Source organism: Pituophis catenifer, unplaced genomic scaffold (assembly GCF_029215685.1).
Source record: "Pituophis catenifer annectens isolate HBS135680 unplaced genomic scaffold, rPitCat1.0.hap2 SCAF_1, whole genome shotgun sequence".
In the NCBI taxonomy this organism is placed as follows: Eukaryota; Metazoa; Chordata; class Lepidosauria; order Squamata; family Colubridae; genus Pituophis; species Pituophis catenifer.
In genome coordinates, this window is record NW_027256881.1 from 330,812,371 (window position 1) to 330,824,426 (window position 12,056).

General features: G+C 38.1%; 1 protein-coding gene across 2 annotated transcripts; it reads right to left on the reverse strand.

Moving 5' to 3' along the window:
- Nucleotides 1–12,056, reverse strand: SMIM7 (small integral membrane protein 7). Of its 2 annotated transcripts, XR_011599716.1 has the most exons (7): nt 11,998–12,056; nt 11,532–11,573; nt 10,301–10,353; nt 8,729–8,819; nt 7,990–8,339; nt 6,353–6,513; nt 1–708 (listed from the first exon to the last, which is right to left on the reverse strand). XR_011599716.1 is itself a non-coding variant. In XM_070931731.1 (5 exons), the coding sequence occupies exons 1-5, from the start codon at nt 12,021–12,023 to the stop codon at nt 8,324–8,326; spliced, it is 228 nt and encodes a 75-aa protein (XP_070787832.1). In that variant the 5' UTR covers nt 12,024–12,056; the 3' UTR covers nt 6,683–8,323. The 2 variants fall into 2 exon arrangements, 1 of the variants encoding a protein (XP_070787832.1); XM_070931731.1 differs by lacking the exons at nt 1–708; nt 6,353–6,513 and having other exon boundaries at nt 6,683–8,339.

Sequence of the window (12,056 nt, forward strand, 5' to 3'; positions counted from 1 at the left end):
AATTTATTCTGACAATATTCCCTTAAAGTCTCCAATCCAAATACTAACCAGAGCAAGATTATAATGGAAGTCATAGTAATTATGAAAAGTAGTGAAAGGTTGGACTGTTTAGTTTCCATCTTCTACTGTGATGACCTGGTACGGTGGATAGGTAAGTAGGTAGGTAGATAGATGATAGATGGATAGACAGACAGGCAGGCAGATTCATCCTACTCTAGATAGTAGAGTTACTGTATATTCTACTTTTCCATATACCCCGTTATACATCTCCATTCCAGCCTGAGCCAGTAATGCAATGAAAGTCCTTGTCCAATGCCCAAGGTTATAAGAAAATGGATGGAAATCACAGACTGGAGTTCAATCCCAGCAATACTGTTACTCCTCTATATAAGATATAGGAGAGCATCATTGTCAGAAGGTGAGAAAGGGATGAAGAGAAACATTTCCCCTCTTCCAAATAAATTGATGTTTATTTTTACTTAAATATCATCAAGAGACTAAAAGAATGGAAATGGGCTGGTCACATAGTAAGAAGAACTGATGGCAGGTGGACCAAGGCATAGAATGGATCCCAGCTGATAAAAAAAGTGTCCATGAAAGAGACCTAAAACAACATCGATCGATGACATCAGCAAGTATTGCAGGCCCAACTGGCAAAAGAAAGCTCAGAACTGTATTGGTTGGAAACATATGAAAGAGGCCTTCATCCTGCAATGGAAAGACAATGGTTAGAATGATATGAAGTAAGTAAATTATGCTTATACCTACTGCACAGTAGCCTCAGTTTAACAAATTAATAGATTTACATGCAGAGTGTTTTACAGTTCCTTAACTATCTTGCCTGCTTGCTTGCTCCCTCCCTTATCTCATGCAGTTGCTACTTATCAAACTTGGCTATTCTGTTAAACAGTACAGTAGTTTCACTTTCAAGTTGCTTTTAGCCTAGAGAGGTGATGAAAAAGAGGGAATGACTTTCCTGAACTTCTTACAATAGAAATCCACCATGCTGGTCAAGCTTTTCCTTACTGACCTCTGGTCTGTTTTTTGTAAATGCAGCCTATCCTTTTTCAGTGGCCTGCTCTGAAAATCTTTCTCTCTCAATCTTGCTTGCCCTTACTGAGTTCTACCACACGTTCCTCCTTCCCTGCTTTTTCCAGCAGCTTCAGTCCTAGCTCCTAAATTCATACAGTGTCTCCAGTTCATACTGCACAAACAGTATCAACAACCTCCCTCATGGCTTAACAAATCTGCTATTACAGGTAGTCCTTGACTTACAACCATTCATTTAGTGATCGTTCCAAGTTACAACAGCACTGAAAAAAGTGACTTATGACCATTGCACCATCCCCCATGGACAAGTGATAAAAATTTGGGCAGTAGGTAATTGGCATGTATTTATGACAACCGCACTGCTCTAGGGTCATGTGATCACCATTTGTAACCTTCCCAACTAGCTTCCAGTAAGCAAGGTCAATGGGGAAAGCCAGATTCACTAAATAACAGCACGAATCACTTAACTACAGTGATTTGCTTAACCACTGGGGCAAAAATGGTCATAAAACGGGGCACTACAACTCATTGTTGTCTAACAGTGGAAATTGTGGGCTCAATTGTGATTGTAAGTGGAGAACTACCTGTACACAAAATGCAGACTGTTTGCTCACAGATGTCTTAAGCGAGCATGAAGTTTCTAAGAGCCTACATGATACTTTGCATGGAGTTTGAAATAAACAAAAAATCTTAACCTTGGGATCAAATTGCAACTGCCATCTCAATTAAGGCAACACACTGTTCCAGAGAGCAAGAACATTTTGTTTCTTAGCAATAGCACCCATCCGTGAAAAATCCTCCCCCCAGAAATCCAGTTGGCTCCATCACCTTTAGGAAACTGTTATGCAGAAGCATGTTTATTTATGATCTGTCATAATTAGACTCTTTAATGTCTTTTCCCTGGTTATAATAATTTATTAAAAGCATGGGGATGATTAGAATTGTTATATAGAAGGCAGAGGAGAATTTTGGTACTTCCAGACTGACTTTTTTTGAAAAAAAGTTGGCAGCCTATTTGAGAATTCAGCTAATCAGTTATCATTTAAAGGCACTACACAGCTGTATAACTCAACTGTAAAAGGCAGATGGGGTTTATGAGAGATCTCTCTGAGAAATAAATCTACTGTTCTTATTTACCTTAGGACGAATTTTGAGGCTCTCTATTCAGAATTTTTCCTGATAGAAAAGTGTGCCAAAACAGAATTTAGAAGACTGAATTAAAAAGTCTAGGAATGAAGCATAAGACCAAACTCTGCCATACACAGTAATTAATTCCCTTTTTCTATGTAGTCCTAATAAAGGTAGAATTACAGAATAATCTTTCTTACACCTTTTGTACTAAAAAATATGTAACTATTACAGCATGAAGTTTTATCTTACATTATGTGGTGAGTTTGTGCCTATCTAGAACCTGCCCCTCCAGATTTATTTATTTGAAACATTTACCTAGCCGCCTAACTTATAACCAACTCTGGGTGTTTCCCAATCAATTATCCCTATTTATTTAATATTCTTAGATAGTATCATCTATGCAGTGGGCATGATTTTGGACAGATTTAATGACTGAACAAATTTAATATGCTCCTTACAACTTGACTATTCAACAATTATAAAATATTTGTGGTAAAAATAAGTTTAAATTGAGTTAAATTAAAATCACAACACAGCAATGATAATATCACTTATTCACCCCAAAGCCAGAATAATTTTAAGAAGCTTCTGGAAGGCTATTTAATAATATGTGAGAATGACCTTGACAGATAAGGGGAAGAGATGCTGCTGAGGGAATGATCAGAGAAAAGGGGGGAGCCCACAGCTAAATAACAGGGAGAGAAAGAAACTTAGAAAAAATCCATCCTAAATTATCAGGTTGTTAAAAACAGATGGCAGGAGTTAATGTAGCCTTACAATAAACTACAATTAGCTCAATTTATCTTTTTGTCTGGCCTACTTGGGAGGCTGACAACTATTACATAATGACAACACTGATTTCGCCTCCAAGAAGAAATTCCAGAGGACAGGGGCCATCACAAACAACATGTAATTAATGTACCCTGTAATGGCTATATATTTTTATACCAAGAGATAAAATAGGACAGACCTCTGAAACAGAACAGTAAGCTTACCTGTCAGGAGGGCCAAAGTTTTATGATTATTTTATTCAATTGTTGTATGCCATCCACAGTTGCTTTTTTAAAAAGATGGGTGGCTATTCAATTTGATAAATAAATGAAGTTTTAAGTATATATTTTTTTAATTTAGACACTTCTCCACAAAAGTAAAAAAACTATGAGCTGTTTGAGACCAAAATGCAATTTAGCTGAACACCTTCTCAACTTTCTCTGAAGTCAAATAATAATAATAATAATAATAATAATAATTTTATTTCTATACCGCCCTTCTCCCGAAGGACTCAGGGCGGTGTACAGCCAATTTAAAAACACAAGACACAACAATAATTACAAATTAAAATAATTAAATAGATTTGGCCGATTTAAAACCCCAAAAATTAAAATACCCCAATTTAAAATTATTATATTGACAGCCCTGCCTGGCGGAACAACAGGGTCTTCAGTGCGCAGCGGAACACCCGGAGGTCGGAGATCTTACGTATTTCCAGGGGCAGTTCATTCCACAGGGTTGGGGCTCCCACAGAGAAGGCCCTCCCCCTGGGTGTCGCCAGCCGACATAACGTGGCTGATGGCACCCTGAGGAGACCCTCTCTGTGGGAACGGACTGGTCGGTGGGAGGCTATTGGTGGCAGAAGACGGTCTCGAAGGTACCCGGGTCCTGTGCCATGGAGCGCTTTAAAGGTGGTAACCAATACCTTGAATCGCACCCGGAAGACCACTGGGAGCCAGTGCAGCTCGCGCAGGAGGGGTGTCACGCGGGCACAACGAGGTGCGCCCATAACCACCCGCGCGGCCGCATTCTGGACCAGCTGGAGCCTCCGAGTGCTCTTCAAGGGGAGCCCCATGTAGAGAGCATTACAATAGTCCAGCCGGGAGGTGACAAGGGCATGAGTGACCGTGCGCAAGGCGTCCTGGTCCAGAAAGGGCTGCAACTGGCGGATCAGGCGAACCTGATAAAAGGCCCCCCTGGCCACGGCCGTCATATGCTCTTCTAAAGACAGCCGTGCATCCAGGAGGACACCCAGATTGCGCGCCCTCTCTGTGGGGGGCAAAGATTCACCCCCAATAGTCAGCGATGGCACCTGCTGACTATATCGGGACGCCGGTAGCCACAGCCACTCGGTCTTGGAAGGGTTGAGTCTGAGCCTGTTCCTCCCCATCCAGACCCGCACAGCCTCCACGCAGCGAGACATCACATCAAGGGCATCGTTGGGGTGGTCTGGGGTGGAGATGTACAGCTGAGTATCATCAGCGTACAGGTGACACTTCACCCCAAAACCACGGATGATCTCGGATGATTCTCAACCATCCATGTCATGGTTATCTCAAAGGTGCTTTTCCAAAATGGCAAATGGACTTTCCTGTTTCTTTGAAAAAGTTTCACTTCTCATCCAAGAAGTCCAGATGCCTTCTGGAAAAGCACCTTTGGGACTACTGTGAATAAACAAGTCTCATGATACCTTTAACAAGTTTAAGATTCACATACCATATTCAGTCCACATGCTTCATCTTAACTACATTTTGTTGAGAAAGTCCAAATGGCCTATTTATACATAGCTCAGCCATAGACAATGGCAAACTACTTTGAAAATCTTGCCAAGAAAACTATAGGAACTACTGCAGGTAGTCCCCAGGAGTCAACAATGACACAAAAGCACGATTTTTTTTTAAAAAAGCATACATCTGGATTACAAATAATGATTGAATTCATATTGCACTTCTTTGAAACCAAGTAAGACTATTCACCCAGATGTTTGGCAAGGAAGAGTAAGATCATCTTATTTGCCATATTTTATTTTTATGTTTTACTGATTTTATTGCAATTTCTTCTGACTGTTGTGAACTACCTGCCCCTCCAGATTTATTTATTTAAAAAGAGTTATTGAGAGTTGGACACTACGAAATAAATAACATTAAGCACTTATCTTTTATTAATATTTGAAGTATTTGCCCCAAGAAATATAGAGAAACTATTTTATCATAAGATTCAGCTGGATCTACGTATTCTGTCCTTCTAGGTAAAGATTACATTTTTTTTCTGCCTGTATCTTTGATAGTAAAATCTAAATCGATAAGTGAATTACTTTTATTTAATTTAAAAGTAATGAGTATTTTCAAAAATCAGTGTATGCTCTGAAAAAACGCAGAGAAGCATTTAGGCATGTTCCTATGTTTCCATAGACAAAAACTCTATAAAGAAGCAAGTATTAAGCAATTAATATTCTGCTTGCATTTCAAATCCCTTTTGCTGTGAGAGTTGTTTTTCTAATGCTGATTGTCTCTCTAGTGATTATTAACCTGAATCTATAGGGGTTGACATTGAATTGTATTTACCAAATGCTTTAATCTGGTTTTTAGTTTAGGAATAATTACTAAAAACACTAACAGTGATCATGAGTTCTTCAGTAAAATTAGCTGAATTGAGTTCCAATGAATTTTTAAGATTTCAGGCCCCCTGGTAGAAACTGATTCTAGCGACTGCCATTTATTTTTCTATCTGCAGAAAGTTCTCTCAGGAGCTCAGATCTTTATAGCAAACCTGTTTTGATCACAAAGTTGATAAGTTTCATTGTTCCAGTTGAATGAAACTTTTAACTTGATATGGTCTGCTTTCCATGATCAGAATGGTTCATATCAGCTGTTGGATTAACTCTGACCAAAGGTTGTCCCAAAAGTGTTTTTCAAAAGGCAACTGGACTTTGTTTTTTGGTATTTTTGAACAAGTTTTGCTTCTCATCCAAGAAGTTCTTCAGTTCTGATTCTTAGCCGAGAAGCAAAATGTTTTCAAGGAAAAAACAAAAAAAGTCCAGTTGCCTTTTGAAAAGCATCTTTAGGACAACCATGATGTGGATGATTGAGAATCTCTATAGACAACTTGACCAAATGGATATTTAAGCACTTCCATAGAATCCTAAAGACAGTCCATTAGCAAAGTATATTGCTTAAATCCATGTTCATACAGCAACATGTCATCTCATCTACACTGGCCTAGTGAGTTTATTTGGATTCATGCTGTCATGAAATGACTGTTCTTGAAAGGAATATAAACATCATGAAAGGAATACAAATAATAGAGTTAGCCACAGCTCTGTTTTTTAAGAGCAGCTTTCCTCCTTTTCTGAATCCTGCATATTGCTGTTACAAAAGGATAATGTGAATTCTGCCCTCACCTTTCCCATGAGGCCGATAGGGCAGGAACAAGAATCAGGCCCCAGTCTTATGGAATAATTTACTTAGTATGTAAGGATGCCTCATTCATCCCACCATTTAATATTCAGGAGGGAAGCGAAAACAATCTTCGTTTGCTGAGCTGCTGATGCTGTGTTATCATCTGTAAAATGCAATATTTATTTTGATTATTAGTTCTATTATTTGTAAACCAGCCAACGTAGCATTATCTCTACATTTTTTTCACTAAATTTTTCAGAAAGCTCCATGAGATTAATTTCCTTATGTCTGCCCTAATCCCTTCTGCTCAAAGAAAAAAATGACTCTGTATAGAAAGTATACAATTATGTTTATTTCACTAGAACTTTGAGCCCAGATGTTCAGACAATCTCTTCATACACACAGTAAGATCTCCAGATATTCAATAGAAAGATAGTTTCATAGATTCACCTCCCGGGGATATCCTTTCATTTTAAGCATCATTATATACCAAACTGTTTTAGATATTGACGTCCCCTCAGTTATTTGTGCTGGCTAACCACTTGGGTCTACTCCAATTAACTATTACAAGAATACAGTATATAATCAGCTATTCTCCTTTGGCAGAGTGTCATATAACAGGTCTTGCACAGTTCACAACTTTCTACTCGGACTGCTTTTGGGCATCAACTTATTTTCTGCATCACTCTTTCCTGATCAGGAATACTTAAGTGTAAATTGTTTTCTGGTCAGCAAAGAGTGGAATGCAGATTCTTAAATACTATATAGATAGTCCTTGATTTACAACCATTAATTTAGTGACCATTCAAAATTACAATGGCGCTGAAAAAGGTGACTTATGGCTTTTCATAACCATTGCAGCATGCCTGTGGTCACATGTCCAAAATTTGGACACTTGGCAACTGGCATGCATTTATGATGGTTGAAGTGTCCCAGGATCATGGGATCACTTTTTGTGACCAGACAAGCATAGTCAATGGGGAACCAGATTCACTTAACCATGTTACTAACAACTGTAGCAATTCATCTAATAACTGTGGAAAGGTAGGTTATAAAATGGGGCAAAACTCAATAACTGTCTTGCTTGGCAATGGAAATTTGGTACCCAATTGTGATCATAAGTGCAGGACTACCTGCATGGTGTTAAAGCACAGGTGTCAAATGTGCGGCGTCACGTTGCTGTCATGTGACATGTCTTTTCCTTTCGTGGAACGGGTGGGCGTGGCCTGTATGTGATGCATCCAGCCTGCAGGCCGCCAGTTTAACATCCCAGCTGTAAAGCAATGTTTCTCAACCTTGGCAAGATGGATGGACTTTAACTCCCCAAATTCCCCAGTAATCCTTGCTGGGAATTGAACTTGCTGGGATTTGAATTCCCAGAATTCTTCAGCCAGCCTTGCTGGGAGTTGAAGTCCACCCACTTTAAATTTGCTAAGATTGAGAAACACTGCTTTAAGGCAAAGAGGACTATAGCATTTTCCCCCTCATTTATACTCAAAACAAAATAGTTTTTATCATGTTCTCCTATCATAAACCTATTTTTTCTTTTAGTGGGGCTAAAAGCTAAATTTAAATCCAATGACTGATAAAGCATGCACTACAATGCCATTTTTGTACTTGTGTCGAAGTTTCAACATACATTTCTTACATTTCTTCATATCTTCACATAAAAGCTCTGTTCTCCATGGTTGTCACACCTGCAAGCATAACCCAAGTACCCCTTTCACAAGGCTGAAAGTTCATTTGTTCATTAACCAAATAACAAAAGAAACAAAAACTAGGGGGAAAAACAAGAATAGGAGAAAAGAGGTAATGATGAATGTTCCTTTGATATTTGTAGTAAAAATAAGCCGGGACTCAATAGTAAAATGATGTCAAATCTTTTACTTAGGAGTATTTTATATTTCCAATTGGAAGTCATCTGCAAATTGCCAAAGGTTAACGTGTGTTGTTGTCAGTTCAGTCAAAGTTGTTTAAGATCCAAACAGCCTAATGAAAAACAAAAGGAAAGTTAATGACTAATTTTCATCAGTTATTCTTATAACAAACCTGCAAGGCAAACCAAGATTATGTATTGTCCTTTTATACTATCCAATAAGTTAAACCAATTGAAACATATTACAAAATATCCTCATTATATAAGGAACAGTGAAAATAATAAATGAACAATGTGAACTTAGAATAATTGAAGCTCATATTTTATAGCCATTTTATTACTACAGCAGTAATAAATTCAAGAGACCACCTGTTCCATGTTTAAGTGCTGATACTGTAGAATAGTTAGAAGAATACCATATGTTATGTAACTGTGCAAACCAAGCATTAAAAAGACAAGGTAAGGAAGACATAAACATGACATCTTTGTTGGGATTACTTACACAATCATACAAAACATCATGAAAATATTCCACAGTGCGATGAAGATCCGAAAGTATCTTAAGCTCAACAGGAACTCCCTGATATTATCACCTGGAAGTCGGGAAGTAAATGAAATTGCATTTACGGCAAAAACTATCCCTTGTTTCATCCACACTCCTTTCAGTGTACCCTTAGCAATAATTTATCCAGTCATTAATTTAGGTACCACCTGATTCCAGACTGACTTAAACAATTGGAGTTATTTCTTAGATTCCTAATAAAGTACTTTTTATTTTTTTATATGAAGCAAGAAAACAAGTTATAAAGGAATCTTTCTAATTCAAGCAACTTGTAATTCAGCCTGTGAGCCAGCACAGGGTTAGAAGAAGCATGAAAAGAACTACCGGTATACACAGCCGTACAATGTCCTATGCAGTATAATCACAAGGAACATTATTTTTTGTCTGTATTTGTAAGAGTGGCATGTTGTCATTCTACCAGCAGACATTCAATATCTCCCCCTTCCTTCATATGTCTATGATTTGTCTGGATGGCTAAGAAATCTCCATACCATATTTACAGAACATGTAGGACTAGAGACGAAAGTTGCTGTCAGGCCAAAGGATAGTCATTTAATGATGTATCCTTTGGTTTTAGTTCGGGATAGGCAATTCTCTAGAAATTGTTGAATAGCAAGTCTCATGACTGCTTATCCTGGCTAGAATTGAGAAAGTTCAGTATCTGAGTGGCTACATATTTGCCTGCTGTCAACTCATAGAACCTCAGCAGAATATCCCAGGCATTCAACTCAGCATAGCTTGAATAATTCTAGGTTCATATTTGACAAGAAATTATCTGACACACACTACTCTGTGCATAAGTATCTTTATTACATACTAGAAATAAATATTAGAACACTTGATTGCTCTCTATCAATCAGAAGTTTTTTTTCCAGTTTATTTTTTATATTCAATGTAGTTTAATTTCCCATGACTTAACTCATGTTTTGCTCTGTGTTTCTCAGCCTTCACAATGAATGTTGTTAATTGCTGACAAATCAATACCTCTGCCTTGAGAAACTCTGGAACTCACCATAATTCTGTTCTAAATGCTTTTAAATAAGCACACAATTTCTATTAATTATTAGGCTAAAATAAAATCACAGAATGAAAAACACAATATGTAAAGCACTACACCCACAGCAAATTTGATACTATACTCAAGGGGCAACAATAATTTACACAAAAATCTTGATTTCACTGTCCAAATTCAGAGAAATGGGGTCCAGTTTATTAAATCTGAAAATATATTACGAGTTACCTTTTCATAATTTTACATTACTGTGTAAAAATGTAATTCTTAATTAATTTGTTAAACAATGTTACCAGTTTAGTAGACAGAGTTGTCTTTTAAAATGAAACAATTACAATAGGCGTATGGCAACAAATAGATTAGAATGTTTTATCTCTATTTCATATTTTTCTATGCAATATCTCAAAACAAAACTAAAAAATTAATTGCAACTATTTTGGAGACACACAGCAAGTTAAAAAACAAACCTTCAGTACAAGAACCTCAGCTAGAATTTTTACCTGTTGTTGGTTCTCTTCCTTCTTCACCAAAACTCTGACTCTCTTTCTTCTTCCTGGAAGGCAAACAAAGATTTGCTTTCAAGATCCCAGAACATACTAGTGTCTCATAATTTAAGGCAAACATGTGTATGTTAAAATGGACAATGACAGGAGAAAATTTGCTGACAGTTATTAACCAAGGTAAACATGGAATACTATAGCAATTTACTGAGTCCCAGAAAGAAAACAAGGAAGTTTCAAAACCCACTTGATGAATTTTCAGAAATGATTAGCCATGCAGAAAAAATGCTGGACCAGATGAATGCAATCCAGGCAGTACACAACAGGAATCTTCTTGAAACTATTAAGGGAAACTTTCCATGATTTAAACAGCACTTGCAGCTGGCTCACCCACTGCTATAATATTCAGTTTATGATATTCCTATAGAACCACTAATTTGGCCACTGCAGTAAACAGAATATCTAGGTTGGATATGCATTTCCTATACTCCAAACAACATAGGAACTCTCTTACATATAGCTCTCAGGTCTTTTGTAAAATTGCTTTACATTTGAATCTAGGCAGTGATGGCCGATCCTGAAAAGCTGAAGCAAAGTTGCACTGAGTTAATATTTAACAAGAAATCTCAGGGTTTCATCCTACCCCACCAGTTTAGTTGCCCAGGTTATCATTTAAAATGAGGCAAACACAATATGTATTTCTCTATGATTGAAAAATCAAGACAATGGCCAACTACATTTATATTTTGCAAAAGAAAACACGGCTGAGGGATGTGTTTAATCAGCAGATTGGGAAGGAGCCATAGGAGCATTGTTGACATTTTAAAAAGCAGCTCTCTGGTTTGCAGAAAGTTGTGTCCTACCAAATCCATCCAATAAACTACTCTCTAAGGCAGGGGTCTCCAACCTTGGCAACTTTAAGACTTGTGGACTTCAATTCCCAGAGTTCTGGGAGTTGAAGTCCACAAGTCTTAAAGTTGCCAAGATTGGAGACCCCTGCTCTAAGGAACAGCAGCTGTCTAGACAGGAGTTTTTGCCAATTTTCCTAAATCATATCCAACAACCGTGAACCAGGTGTTCTCTGTGACCAAAATCACGTGTTGCAATCTTTGAATCAAAAGCTTTCCCAGAAACCTCCTCATGCTGGAAGCACAAAAAACTCGATTCCTACTGCTGTAGGAATTCCTCCGTTTTCCCAACGAAGCAAATCCTGCCTTTTCACAGTACTTACAGCCTGAAATTTAACACTGCTCCGGCATTGACCAACAGAGTCCTACGTGGCAGAAGAAGAAGAAGAAAAGTGAGAATATACAACGGCTTGGGGCCTTTTCCACTTTAATTCTTAACATTTCTGAGCTGGGGGGGGGAGGCAAGAAACGGCCTACAAGTTAGGGATAACTGCTTCCTCCATGCCTTTTCTGATGTGGCATCCCAATTATTCTGCTTTGGTTTTTTTTTTGCACTTTTAAGAGCTGCAGGGCAGACACAAGAAATTTAGCCAAAGCATTTTCCCAGGTAGAATGCAGGCGGAAGTATTCTGCTGTCCCTTGTCCCATATTTACACAACCTTTACACTCCTCAGTCCCGCACAGTCGAATTTACCAAACAGGAAAACAGCTATACCTCTCCCATCTTAATAAAACTGGTTGCCTGGCAACTATCTCTCTCTCTCTCTCTCTCTCTCTCTCCCCCCTTACCCGAACAACAGCAAATCCCCCAACATCCTGCTACTTCCGCTCTGCTGCTATCCAAACGG